This window comes from Nymphalis io, chromosome 14 (assembly GCF_905147045.1).
Source record: "Nymphalis io chromosome 14, ilAglIoxx1.1, whole genome shotgun sequence".
Classification (NCBI taxonomy): domain Eukaryota; kingdom Metazoa; phylum Arthropoda; class Insecta; order Lepidoptera; family Nymphalidae; genus Nymphalis; species Nymphalis io.
This window is the reverse complement of record NC_065901.1, coordinates 8,316,453-8,332,209: the sequence shown is the minus strand read 5'-3', so window position 1 is coordinate 8,332,209 and position 15,757 is coordinate 8,316,453. Positions and strand designations below refer to the sequence as shown.

The 15,757-nt window shown below is 34.1% G+C and overlaps 1 protein-coding gene across 1 annotated transcript in view; it reads left to right on the top strand.

Moving 5' to 3' along the window:
• The first annotated feature begins 5,969 nt into the window (after positions 1-5,969).
• Positions 5,970-15,757, top strand: part of LOC126773459 (protein groucho-like) — a 52,165-nt gene continuing 42,377 nt past the window's right edge. The window contains exons 1-4 of the mRNA XM_050494410.1: positions 5,970-6,225; positions 11,349-11,446; positions 12,562-12,625; positions 13,567-13,611. Coding sequence (XP_050350367.1) covers positions 6,157-6,225; positions 11,349-11,446; positions 12,562-12,625; positions 13,567-13,611 — 276 coding nt within the window. The 5' untranslated portion in view covers positions 5,970-6,156. The remainder of the gene's footprint in view (positions 6,226-11,348; positions 11,447-12,561; positions 12,626-13,566; positions 13,612-15,757) is intronic.

Genomic DNA, 15,757 nt, shown 5'->3' with positions numbered 1-15,757 from the left:
TAAAGAAAAAGACTGCGGTAAAAACCTGTCTTAAAGGAAATAAAAGCAAGCGATGCCGGTGGAACGCAAGATAGCTATCGACGTAGGCGTATTGTGTCGACCGCCATCCGATAAAGTATGCTTGTCCGGTAGCCGCAATCGCTATTCAACACACAAGCGTCTTGTCTAAAAAATTAATGATACCTACCGCTAGGTACCTGCTACATAGTGTCCAGCGCTCACCTCTCCTCGCAGCGGTCACATTGCGCTGCGATAGAAATTGCAACATGTGTGAACGTACATTGTACTTATTTTTGTTTTAAATTGAGGAACATTTAAATTTGGAACATATTATTCATAATAAAATTTACTAATGACAATTAAAGATTTTAAAATACGTATATATTAGTGTACCTACATAGTACAAACTACAAACTTAAACTTTATATTTAGTGTCACGATTTGTTGCAAATTGTATTACTTGAATGGCCATTTAACGGTGTATTAATAACAGGTTGGTCGGCAACGGGGGTGTCACAATAAAGCAAATCATAAATCAATCTCTGCACAAATTTACTGAGCGGGCTGCGATCGAGTGAGTGAACGAAATTGAACAATCGCCTAGTTAAGCCAAACCGAGAGGAGAGAATCAAGTGAAATAGTTGGGCAGCTCTTAAACTACGATGACGCACGCCGCCGCCCGAACAATGCCGCGGTCATTAAAATGGCATTCCTTCACGAACATTATTATACTCACTGCGCAGTGTACAGTGTACACTCCACACTAAACAGTGTACTCGGCAGTCGTCAGTCGCTATGATTTATGCAACACTAGCACTAGCCCGCCACTACAGTATCTTCATTTAGCTGCTGTGCTATTCGAAATGCCAAGAAATTTTATTACAACAAGCTATTCTCCAAAAATACCTTTGTTGTCGACTTTATAATATTTTTTCAATTCCAATACTAGTAACAAGTGTTTAATATATATAAATATAGTAAATATTTTACGCAGTGGTCAAAAAAAATTAAGAACACGCTATAAAATGAATTATGAGTAATTATATTATCATATATCATTAGTCGAAGTTAGTAATTTTTAAATCTGTACGCCCCCGGCAGATCACAAATGTCGGACATATTAATTATAATGTTAAATTAATAAATAGGTTCCACGCCAAGAAATAAGCAACACGCTTTACGAATTCGACACCTTGATAATACCTCGTTCGCAATTAATATATTTGGAGACAAGAGCAATTATCGTTAAATAAAATTGTTCATAAATTTATCTTAGATAAGAATATTTTTTGATAATTTTTGTATTGAACACCTAATTAGTATATCTACCTAGGTACGATTAAGTTGCTACTTGTGTATTTGTTATTTCATTATTTATTTGTAAATAAGCTGACTTTGACGTTATAGTTTAAAAAACATAAAACATCTTTTTATTTTATGATTTGATTTTGTAATAGTTCCGTTCAAGTAAAGTAACTGTCTATTAATGTCCTACTGCTAACTGCTACTGGGCTAAGCCCTTCTTTTCTTTCTAAAGCTACTTCTCCAAGCGGATTGGACATGAAAATTAAGCACATGAAAATTTAGTGGTGCTCGCCTGTCTTTGAACCCGCAACCATCGGTTAAGATTTACGTGTTCTAACCACTGGTCCATCTCGGCTTTATGCTGTGTTGGTATCTATCGGTTTTAATCGAATGAACACGATGCAAACATGTGAACGACAATTAAAGATGATGTATCAATCTCGCAACACGTGAATTAGGTGTAATGATTATTGTCTCAAGACCTTTTAGCGCGCAATAATTATTTTACTAATTATACAATTTCGTGCCAAGTGTACATGATGTATACGTAATAGGTACACGTTCACACACAACGTTTAATGCGGGCGAGCAGGCGAGCAGGCGAGCTGCGGCTGAGTGTCAATCACGCTATAAGTGCGTTATTACACTCACTGCCCCATCACAATTATTTGAGCGGAGAATGTGTTGATTTATAAATTAATTATGTTTAATCACGCTGTATAGTTTGCATAGAATTTTACGTTTTTTTTTTTCCATATAAAAACTGGTACGTAATGCAACAAATACAACTAATTGTTTTAGGTTATTTAAATATATTGTTTGTTCAGATAGGTATACTGTTTGTTACGTAAGTTATTCTAAATATCGGAACTGTTTACATATTCAATATGATTCGGACGTGTGTAAAAAGTTTCTAAGGAATGTTGCCTATTAATTAGGTGACTTGTTAATCATTTTTTTTTATTTTACTTAGGTATATCTAGATGTAACCATTTTAAGGTAATAAAACAAATGATGTGTTTTATTATTTGTTTTTCAGATATATATTTGAACTTACCTGTTATATCAACATAATTGTCAATTATTTTAACGATAAATTCGCCATAAATTCGGTATTCGATTGTATAATTCTTAGTAAAACGTTCGACTAATCGCCTCGGCCGTTTAAATAGAACGCTAATCAAAAACACCGTTCGCTCCGATCTACCTCTGATTTACAAACGCACTAATCAAGCAATTGTAATTACGAAATTGGAGAGATAAAATCCGAGTAATTTATCAAGAATATATCCTATTGCTGGGTAATTACAATGGTGATGCACTTATAACAAACCAATTAGCTCGAAATCGTGTTTAGATCTCATATGACCATTTATAACCGTCCCGATCGAGATCAAAGAAATTATCTTAAAAGTTAGTTTTCTATGTCAAATAATCTCAGCAGCCATTAAGCATTAATTCGCAAACAAAAAAAAAACCTTTAAGAAGAATGGAATGGAATCTGTGCCTTCTGGGAATCGCGGGACGGTTTCAAAGGCTGGCGTTGGCACAATGGCCGGGTTATACAACTAATTGTTCGCGCCGGTTAATAATGCAGCTCGTTTTGTTTGCAAGTGTGCGCCGGTGTAAGCCCGCCACCTAAATATCGCGATGAAATCTCACAACTGCGAGACGTTCGTTTCTCTCGTTTAATAAAATTAATTGACAAATATTTCGTTACGTTTTTAATATTTAAATATGATTACCAACTTTTTTACACATAAACATTTCTCAGAAGATAAAATCAACAATAAAATCGGTAATTTATTCGACCACCTGCTGATAAGTAACACGCTGAAGATTTTGTATTACCTTCTTTAATAATACTCTGCCTTATATATTATTTTTCGTGGTATTTTTAAGAGCAGAGTTATTTATGTTATTTGCTGTTTTAATAGCATTGAGCTTGAGTAATAAAAAAAATTCCGAGTTATTAAAAATGTCCAAGCAACCCTACGTGTGCGGCGAGTCGGCGACGCGGCGGGTGCGATATCGCGGCTCGCGGCTCGCCAACGTTTGTCGCTGACCGCTGACTTGCCAATTAATCGCCTGTTTACATTGTCGTAATGAACCGACTGATCTTTGATCGCTACTATAAGGAATGCTGCGTTTATAATATATTGACAATATTATGTTATTATTTTCTGATTCACCTTTGACTCTTTAAGTTATCGTAAGTTAACTTTATACTTCGCTATTAAAATAATTAAGTTATTAGTAACCTATACCAGGTTACCAGGCTAACTACTAAGAGATGCTACTATTACTTATTTACTTCATTGTTTAATTTTAATTCCATATTGAGAAACAGGTATAAGATAAGAAAATCCAGCGGATAAAATATGTAGCGAGGTATATTACAGCAGTATTTTTAGCGGTGAAAGAAAACATCATGAAACTTGCATATTTGGTAGATATTTATAAAATATATGTACGTATCCACTAACCTGCAATGGAGCGGCATAAGCTTCAAATTTTTTTTCTATTGTAAATAAAAATCTATAGACTAATCCCAATATGTCATTTTAGTCCGACACTAGACAGGTAGGTACTTATTATACTTATACACATATAAATTAGAAAAGGAATTGCCTGTTGGACAGTGGCGATAAAATAGTGCTTAGGGTGCGACTTGGTGACGTCTCCGCGATATCGCTTGATTGCTGTTTATTTGTTATCGTGACGACGGCGCACCGCCATCGCGCTCGTCGAGGGACCTATTCCACGGGAAAACACTATAAACTTTATTTTAGGAGACCACATTGTGAAGTTACGCTTTAAACCCGAGCGAAAGATTATTTTTTTATATCGCGATGTAATCGAGAAGCTTAGTGGGACGAAATAAAAACGAAAAGAAAACGTAAAAATAGAAGCGTACAAACAGACGATAAAAGCTATAAAATACACTGCGTCCATTGTCAAGGAGTCGTGTCCCACACTTCTGTGGGCGCGACATATCTTCGCTGAACAAAAAGGAAGAATTAAGAAAACGAGAAAAAAAAAATCGAGACGAATTAAGGAGTTAAGGTTTTTGTCAAGGCTCGTTACGTCCCACTTTGTAAGCGCTACGTAAATTACGAGACGTACGAATACTTTTATAATTCTCGTAAATTATTCACATTAAGAAACTATTAAATAGTGAAATGTGTATTTGCTGTAACGAATTATGCAAACGTTTCTGAAAAGAAACAATTGGAATGTCACTTTAATTCGCGCTCAGCGTAATCTCACGTTTATTAATGCAAATTTTAATAGCTATCTTATGTATTTATGTAATTTACTTCGTAGTTTCCTTAAAGTATTCTTATTATTTCGAAGGATATTAATTTATATTAATATATTTTGAAATCGATGTATATATTTATAGAATATTTTAAGTTAAAATAAAACGAGAAACTTTTACATGCAGTTAAAACTTAAAATCACAGAAGTTGCGGTTACTGTCGAGTTAGTAATGTTATAACTATAGATTTATGTTCAAGTGTCTCTGAGTTGATTATTTCATTAAACATGCCTACACATTGGATATTATTCATTGCGGTTTGTTAGCAAATACGTTCGAGTCTATTGTAACATTGTTACTTTGGTTATTCGTTCAGAAACAGTAGATTATCTTCACTTGATAATAATGACTAATTATTTTTATTAGCATTATTGTGAAACAAAATGTGTTTATAAACGTTATACGCTTACAAGATGACAAGAGAAATTCTCGTTTTATGCAATTAATTGTTTTACATATACACGAAGACTATCACATGCGTTTAGGTACCAATTTGTTATTATTATAGATCACTTTATTTATTTCATTAATATACGTACCTACTTATTATGCATAATTGTAGCGTAAATATGCGCAATAGTTTTTTTTCCAAGAATACGGATTAGTATTAAAAATAATGAGCTTACGTTATTTAATAATACAATCATAGTAAACCCTTTACAATATCCACAGCAATTGGATAACCGAGCGAGTTCCATGTAACAGAAAACAAGCTTATAATATTTCTTACACGCCTCTGCACACCCTTAAGCCCAGTGACACACTTAAGGTGTGTCCGTAATCTCAAAGTGTCCCAGTAACTCCACGTATCTTGGCTTTCTTTTCTTGCCAGACCTGACATAAATTGCCCTATTATTTAACTTTGCTGAAAACAATAAAGCTAAGTGGGTGTACATCTGTCCTTGTTTCTCGGGTATCTACTCTAAACTTTCGCTAAAGTAGATATCTGTCAAACTTTGTCCTATTCTAGGCGTCGCCGAGTGCCGACTCATCTATTCTGTTGCAAGTTTACTGCGTGACTTGAAACAAAAGAAGTTGTCTGCTTTTGCATTAAAAGTCCCTTTTAATAACAAGGTTTATACAAATCGAACATCTAATGTAACTTGCGAAACAGTTTTAGTTTTACATTGCCATACCTATTCCCTCAAAGCCACTAGAGAATTTCCAAATAATACGTATCTATTAGAGCACATATCTCCGATTCGCCTAAGTATTCCTCAAACATAAAGATAGTCGACGAAAAATTCGAGTGGAGAAAATATGTATGGCAGCGGCATGCGAAGGGTGGTTGAGGAGGTGGGGAACCAGGGGGGAGTTGTAGCCGTCCCCCCGCTGCCGTTCGCTTTAGTTCACTTGCGACTCTTGTGTATGACGGTTGTGTGTCGTGTTTCTACGGTTACGAGTCGCGTGTTACTTATTGCACGGATTTGCGCGCGTATTTGTGTTGATCTTGTGGCCTAAGTGAAGTGAGTGTTGTGTCCTGTTTTTTTGTGTGCTTCAGACGATGACCGCGTGTGTTTGACGTGGGGATGTATCCTAGCGCGGGCGCAATGAACGCCGCCGCAGCCGCCGCTGCCGTGGCGGCCGCTAGGCATCCGGTGAGCCGCACTTACATAAATCATTGTGGAGATAATCAACTTGCCTTCCATTATCAAGTTGTATTGTTATGATAAATCGCTTACGGTGTGAAAGCTTGAGGAAAGTCTATCATGCTTAAATGTAGCGTTCATGTTTAACGGTTTCTATTATTTGCATGGGAAATTCATTTAGCGTTATTTTACTTTAACAATACTCTCTACTTCTCTTATAGAAACGAAACACAATGAAAAGTTTACGTTTCTGATATGGCCGTTCGAATATAGTAATAATAAAGAAAGCCAGGGTACAAACAAATGCGCCCCCCGCTGAGGTCGGTTCGCTGTCGGAACGTTGTCGGACACACTCAATTACCCGTGTAATTGTCTGTAAACTTAACATCTGACTAGCTTCTTTTTAGAAAAAATACACACAAATATATTGTTCCAACGTTTATTTTGCTTGGAATTTCTGCTTGACTTAAAATAGAAAACAATGCAAATATTTTATATTTACACATTTTGAAAAGTATTTGTTGAATTAAAGTTTATAAGCTCATAAAGAATAAAATTTCACACAACCCACCGGGTCCAACACATCTGTCGCTGCTGCCGACGGAGCTATACGCAATTAAATTTAATTCATATTGGTAAACTTATATTTTATAAAAGTTTAAACATCCACTACGTTCTTGTAGAGTTATGCTTTGTATTTAAAAAATGATAAAATAAACCAATTATTGAATTAAACCATGTACATGAAATACATGTAAAAATTTAATTTACAAAAGATGTTTGCTTTTAAAATTTGATTAAACTCTATTGAACGTATAAAACCGGTTACTAAAATATAATCTTATTTGTGGTTGAACGATTTAGTGTATTATCGCTTATTACTCTATTGATTTAAAATCATTGTTAAATTTTACAAATGATTAAACAACGTTCAATCGTAAACAATTACGTATTACATATGATTATTTAACTTTTCAAATATAATTTGAATTAAATATTCTCTAGGATTCCTATTTAATGTGAGCTGTATATTTTATTTTAAATTACGGTATTTTTTTATTCTATGTATAAATTATTTTATTTAACATTTTTTTAATGTAAACGACTAATTAAATAATATAATTATACTTGGATGATATAAATAATGGTATATATTCAAATATTGTAAAAAAACTCTTTTTCTTTAAAAGTATGATTATTGTTGTATAGTTTAAATTTTAAATAACTAAAAATATACGTTAAGTTAATACTAAAATAGTTTGACTATTGGATACCTACAGGTCCTTAGAACTGAATGCGTGAACTGTATCACGTGTGACAGTAGGTTTTTACTCTTTTACGACTGTACATTTATGACTCTTGAGGTAGAGGGGTTAGAGGGAGCGGGTGGTAATGTAAATGCCTATTTGTATGTTTGCTTGAAATCCGTGTCGCGTCCTAGGTACTCTCTCGTTGGGTCAATATTTGACTTACGGAATTACCGCTACGAACAAATGATGGCGTCTCGCATTTTCACGTCTTCACAAATAACCGCTTTATTAACATTTTTTTTGGTGAATCGCTCTATAAAAGCAAGTCATCCGTACGCTGTTGTTATTTAATTTGATTGTGTTTAAAAATAGAACTATGGTTGGTTTATTTTTTAAGTTATTAAAAGTTTACTATTCATAATATGCTCAAAGATTTGCGACTACAATATTTTTTTACATGACATCTATAAAGACAGTAAACTTTCGTTTCCTCAATATAACCTTAGTAATACTTCCCGTGATATGCTTTCACGTTTATCAACAGAAACATATCTTGTTAGGATTACGTATCAGGGCTGACGATAGGGCACTCTTGAGTCAATGCTCTGAAATAATTCCCCACATTCGTGTTGATAACGTCGTTATCAGTTCGCACAAACACCGCATTTGGAGTATGCTAACAGTGTCCGTTGTAATCAACGCACCATCAATTTATACAATCTTAACGTGAGTTTGTAGATTCACTTTCCATGTATTGGAATATTGAGTGATCACAAAATAATCTTAATGCAGCCTATTTTAACTCAAGTTATTTTATTTTAAAAGGATTTATGCTCAATTATCTTCTTACATTTTAAATTATAAAATTGATTTATTCCAGTTTGTATTAAAATATACGCTGATATTTTTAATTGTTGGATATTCTATAAAGAGTAACGTTTCACGGCGTTTAACGCGATTTACAATGAGGCAGGTATCACCTTTCTAACCGAACTCGTCGGTAAGTGCAAGCGCTGTTTCTCAGAAAGTAAAATCAGATTTCTGATCCCTGCGCTACCATATTATACTTGCATTCATAAATCCAACTATATATATATACCCTAACGCTTTCTTTACAAGGTTCAAAATAGCTTGCATTATGATATTCGACCGTAACGTTTCAAAACCAATCTCTGAGTTTAAATATTTGTCTACGCTTGTTTGCTCTGTAAGTGTGAATAGTGCTTAGTTGTTTACAGTGCTGCTGAACCTATGTATGCTTTTCGGAGTTGCCATCTAATATCACTAATAAACACTTGACATCGATCTATTTTCCCGTTTCTGAGAACCCGGAGATGATAATAAGTTCGTGACAGAAACAACGAATCTGCGTGCAGCACTGTATGTCGCGTGACTCTTTCAATTATGGAAAATTATGCAAATTCAACATTTACCTTTAAATATATATTATAATTAGACATCTTTTTTTATCTTTTTTCAAAAAATAAGCCGCGTTACGATTTAAGAATACAGGTGGGTTCGAAACAATATTGACTTCGGACACCATCATATTTTTATTTATTAACGATTTAAAATATTTAAAGTAATGGCAACAATATAAAAAAACCACATCATTTAACATCTATTTATTATATTCTAAACGATTAAGGATAAAAAGTAAAATGCGTCTCAACAAATTTTTACGGATAAAATTTCGCTTGAATTCATTCAGTTCATTCGAATTTTAAATTCCAACAAAAGAAGCCCTCTCACCGAGTGAACAGGTAGACGTGGGCAGACAGACGTATTCAATAATTTGAAATAAGAACACGTATTTCTTTTTATATCCGTTTAAACGCATTCTGTTTAGTTTTGTTTTTGTGAGCGTCGCTGGATGCGGGCCTTTCATCCGGGCGGCCGGCCCTCCGCACAATACTGCCACTCAAAAAATCTTCATTGTATTTTAATTTGACCTTTTCGGCGATAATTTATGAGAATCTTTTTTCTTGAGGGGAACGTTTACTCAGTCTATTATTGTCATATTTTTTTGTGATCGATTTAAAGATGGGGCGATCGAATTTAGGGACTATTAAATATTGTAAGTGATTCGACGGATGTATAATTTCTTGCTGCTTTGATTAATGTCAAGAATATCTGCTGTCTTGCTAATATATATTTATTATAAATACATATTAGCATATAATATATTTATTATAAATATAAAATAGTGTGATATGAGAGCATTTTATTGTAAATAATTATAAAAATAATTAATCAAATGGTAATTACTTTAAATCGTCAATTAATTTGGTATTGTATATCATAAATTGACTTATTAAGGGATATAATTGTGGTCAACCAGTAAATATTAAACGTTGCATTAATATATTTAATCCATATATAATTTTATCGCCAATGAAGAAAACGTTCAAACAGCATTGTTTTAACATGTCACTTAATACTGAAGTGGTTGAACGACACAGAGTAAAAAAAAGATTGAGCTCAATTTAAATTTCGAAACTCGTATTAATATTATAGTATTTATTCAATAAACAATGAATATTTTATAAAAAGGAAAAAATGCGATATAAAGTTAATTAAAGTATTGGCAGCATGTATAAAAGTACAAAACGAAGGGCACAGGCCATGTATCATGCATACCGCTTGGACGAACGGCGTGCCTCTGAAACGGCTACCGAGAGTCGAGACGGACATTTTACTTTTATTGTATTTATATTTTAACTCTTAAATTAAATTTATTATCAATAGATAATATAAATTAACAGTATTTTTTTTGCATTTAACTGAGAGTAAGCACATCCTAGTTAGACAACATTTTATGAACTTGAGCAATGTTGTAAAGCTTGTAATTTATGTTTGTGAATTCCGAGACACAATAAACTGCACTCAGTGGACTCACTTGCGGTTGTGGTTAGGTATTACGTTATTAAGTGTGATCACCCATCGCAGCCGAGGAGTCGCGGGCCGAGGTCGGTGCGACCGCAGTACTATCTCCTCGGTTACATTCACTAAATTCCCGGCCACATTTTTCCCGAGCCCGATTGTCCGCAGCTCCATTTACAACGTCTACACGCCGCGCCAGTTCCTTTTACGCTTTTATTTACGCTCCTTTTATTATTTTTAAAGTCCGTTTGTTCCTCGCGCGCCGGCGAGCGACGGTTATTTATTTTTTGCCGCCCGGCCTCCCGGCGACCGTGTGTTGTTGTGTCCCTCGCTTTATTTTTATTTTCCTGCTTCTTATTATGGAGTTGGTTTTTTTATTTATTTCTTTACTTTATTATTAGGTGCTTGCGTGTTCGTATTTTATTTTTGTGTTAAGAGGCGAGCAGTCGGCGTTGTTGTTTTTTTTCATTAATCGAGCCTCACACCGAATTATGGTCATTAAAGGATAATTTGTATTATGGTAATTTGGGATGCGTGTAATTTTTGTTTCGTGATAGGAACGTTTTTGTTCGATGTTCAGTTTGATGAGTTACGTTATTATTCTCTTCATCGTATGTTTGCCAATCTCATCCACTCAAATGCCTTTAAATGTTTGTGTAATGATTATTCAGACTTTAATTAAAAATAGCTTTGGTTGTATAAATGTTTTATTGAAACAATAATATATTAAATATAATCTACCTAACCTGACTAATAAACTTAAGTAAAAACTTGATTATTGACTAATATAATTTTTTGCGTTTTTATTTAAAAAAAAATTAAATAGAATTTATTTTAATTATAATTAGAGAAGTTTTTAATCGAAATTGAATTAATTACAAATTTTAAGTGTAAGTTTGGACTTAAAAAAAAATAAAAAATAATTAAATTAATATAAGAGATTCTAGTGTGTAACAAAATGTTTTATTGTGAAATAAAATGAATGCGTTTTTCTAACAGGGTCCACCGCAACCCGGGCAACCTATCAAATTCACTGTGGGTGAATCATGTGATCGAATCAAAGAGGAGTTCAACTTTCTTCAAGCTCAATATCACAAGTGAGTACAAGTGACTAACTACTTAAGAGCAATACAAATTATTTTGTAATCACATCGGCGAACGAATGACGAAACCAAGACGATTCATTAAATGTTAAATCAATTACTTTACACTTTATAATTTTTAATGAACGTAATGGCAATCGTGATGTTCGTTCGTATTACAAAATATTTATAGATATAATACTACATTAAAAAAAAAAAACATTCATAAATAATAATGAAATCGCACAAGTTAAAACATTTATAAGTGTTTTTTTAAGAATATAGCACAAAATATGATTTTTTTCACTTAATTGTTTTTTATTTACTTTAACATCGAAGTAAGCTATTTTCAGACGGAAATTATTTCTCGTATTTTTGTCCACCAGTAAAACAAAAATACGAAAATATATATATTAAGGCACATGAAATTGAAGTACATTAGACATACATCTAGAAAAGGATATAAAAGTAAATCAGCTAAAAAGGGCTCATCCGGGATTTCTCCTGTCGCTGAGTATCAGTGAATCATCCCCTATCAGCCCCTTTGTGAGCTAAGTAGTCCCTTTTACAAGCAGACCCTTTATGACCCTTTACTGTTAACTTAAAAAAATCTGGTACGCAGGTAAAGAATAAAATACGATACGTTATTTTCTGTACATTTTCATGTAAACCAATTAAAATTGTAACAATAGTTGTTCAATAAAATTTATTACGGGTAACAGATAATTCCAATAGTATAATTGTTTGTGTATTATATAAATTCAAATATCTTAAGAACGTTCTTTAACTTTAGAATCGTGAAGTAGAACAGTCGAGCATTGATGAAGCTCTCTTTACAAGTTTGACCTATTACTGACGATAAAAGCTATAAAACAAGCTATTTGTTATAAAACCGCTTATCTCGTTGTATAATATGGAGTGCTCTTTAAACGTAATGTGAATTTTGATTTATTGAGCCTCTACTTTCAAGCTATTTCAATTACAAAACATTTACAACGATGTTTAAATTCCTATTTATAAACCCAAGGTTTTATTTGCGATTTTAAATTCTGGGTTCATATAATTATGTTTAAATTGTAAATTAAATGAATAATTGACGAAATTTCACTTTTTATTGTATATTGTTTCAGTTTAAAATTAGAATGCGAGAAACTGGCTAGTGAAAAAATTGAAATACAAAGGCATTACGTTATGGTGAGTATTAAGAAATAAAATTATTTGTTCGCTTGTTATTTAATAGAGATGTATTAAAAAAATAATCGACGTTTGTTTTTAACGAGCTGTTAGATGATTATCGTATTATGATCGTGTGTGCACGCACAATCAATAAAATGTATCTTTTGTTCGACGCCCGCATGGCGCGTACGACGTATCACATCCACGAGGCTATTGGGACCGACAGTACATTTAGTGCCCCCCCTGTTATTTAGAGATAATCGTCGACGTGAATAATATGTGTAGCGTGTACACTCACTTGTCAAGACCGGCTGTTTTGATAAATTACGCTTGTATATCTATTATTACGCATAAATTGTTAACATATTAACAACTTACAGGAATTCGTAATGTTACATCGTATGTAACAAATTCATTTAAATCTGCTTGTAAACATTATTCATTCTGATTTTTTTTTATTGAACGTTACTGTTCTTAACTACGCGTGTGAATATTTTAAAGTTTTAAACAATCTACCATTGAAAATTCAAAAAATGCTCAAGCGTATCATAAAATAAATTGAGAATAGAATGAGACCATATGCTTTCGCTATTAAGATCAATTTCACAGGATGATTTAAAAAATATAAGTGGCAACATTTTTCAGTAAAAGCGAATAGATATTATTTGGCAGTTCTTAATCCCCGCGTGGTCGTTCCGGCTTGATATGAATCACGATTAAGTGTTGCCAAATCGCTTGCAATTTATTTTAATACGCTCTAGAGGAAATTTTCGCGAGCGTTTTTATGTGTCGGAAACACTTCTGGCGGCGGTCCAGAATGTGCCATTGCGGATGTTTAGTCACTCGCCTCAAATGATTCGAGGAAGCTAATCCCTGCCAAAAGCTTTCTGTGTCACATAAACATTGTTTCAACGGACTAATGTAATTGATCTCCTTAATCTGTGTCGTTTATGTTTCAGTACTATGAAATGTCGTATGGACTCAATGTGGAAATGCACAAACAGGTATGTTAAAACATTTGTTATATTATTGTACGAATATGTTATGTCTGCTTAATAAAAAAATCAATCCTTTTAACCGAAAAGTAAAACCGACAGTTACCATAATCTATTAAAACAAACAAACGTTAAAAATGTTTCCACATTCCGATATATTGTGTGATGTTTAAAACGAAACGGTATGATGAAGGTGAAAACTAGCGATATTTTATTAGTTGCCGAGCAAAGTGGCGCACGGGGAAAATGAATGTTGTAAAATTGAAAAAAAAAGTGTTATTGCTGCGCCCGCTTGTTGGATAAACGTTGTTTGACAGCATCCCGCAGCCCGGGGGTCCAGGAGGCAATGTTAGGGAGGCTGGGGACTCAGGGCCGCTTGGCAAAGTATGGTCAAACCTTTTTGTTTACATTTTGCTTTTTAATTTATAGCCTTCTTTGTTTACCGGGCAATCAAGATTTGCGATTCTTTCCGCTCACTAATATTGCTGGAGAAAAAAAAACTTGGCTCTGTAACAACTTTGTTATGATCCTATTTCGATACCATAAAGTATATTGAAACTGTAATCGGGGACCGATTATTAAAACCTCTCCCCTAAATGGTGCGTTTGAAACTCGTAATATATTTAGCAATATATCTTTATGTTAGTGACGCTTAGAAAACTTGACTGTCGGCATTTTTAGGGTTTCTACCCTAATATTTAAGTTTGGTTTTTTTATTTTCGTCAATACAATTTTTAATTTATGCTTTATTCATATTTACTTCGACACATTTTCTTGCATATTTAATAATAGATTTTTTTTACTTTTATTTATTTACAAAAGATTTTACGAACCCTAATAAACGAAGTAAACTTCGATTCATAAATTTAATTCTTCAATAGTGTACTTGACAACCCTTACCGCAGGGCATCAATAGCTTCGGTAACGAATAGTTATTACTTTTGTGCTACAGGGGTTCCTTGCGCTGTAGGGGCAATCGATGGGGTCCCGTAGTAATCTGTTGATTTTACGCTCAAAGAAACGTCAGTTGCCATACTCAATCCCCTATTTTATTAATAATAATAGCTCAACTTTAACACGTCTTAAAGCGGAAAAAAAATTATATACATAATCTATACATGTAAAATAAGCCCGTCTAGTATGAAAGAAAAATTGTCATATTTTATGATTGACAAACATACTAGATGTTATTCTGTTCGGTCATATACTTTTACTTAAAATGAGATTAAACAAACAGAACAGATAATGAAATTACAAGTTTCTTCATAAATGATTCAAAGTTGGAACGGCATGAAACTATGTTTGTTTAGGTTCTGGCAAACAAGCAACGAGGGTGATTTAGAAGGGTCGTATTGTTTGCGCTGCGGCGGACAGATGGCTCGCTGGCTCAATGCTTGAATGCGCTATTTAGCGTACACGGTACAGTACAGTGCAGCGCTTCATTGTAATGGATTATTACATTAGCACTTAACACGCTCAGTCGAACGGCAACCAGAAATGCACCCCTTTAACCGTGTATATCGCACGATAGTATTAGAACAACAACAAGCTATGTTTTATTTTTTCTGACCAACTTCATGCTTATTTTTATCGCCAACGTTGCGTGACGGGTAACCGCTCAATAAGCAAGATATTTAGTTTGGAATATCCATTCCGAATCATTCAAACGCGTTCTTTGAATGCAATACCTACGTGTAATTTAATTACGCTGAATATTCAAGGTTATTTCTGTCAAGTAATATAAAAATAAATAGAAAAGTCAATCAAATATCAATCAATCAATCAACAGCCAATCGTTGTCCACTGCTGAACATAGGCCTCTCCCAAGGTGCGCCAAAGCTCCCTGTCCTCCGCCTTCCGCATCCAGTTGGTGCCCGCCACCTTCTTAAGGTCGTCGGTCCACCTGGCTGGAGGGCGCCCTACGCTGCGCTTGCCGATTCGCGGTCTCCACTCTAGGACTCGTCTGCTCCAACGGCCATCGGTCCTACGACATACGTGACCAGCCCACTGCCACTTCAGCCTGCTAATTTTGCAAGCTATGTCGGTGACTCCGGTTCTTTTCCGGATAATCTCATTTCTGATCTTATCCTTCAAAGATACTCCGAGCATAGCTCGCTCCATAGCACGCTGAGCGACTTTGAATTTGTGGACTAGT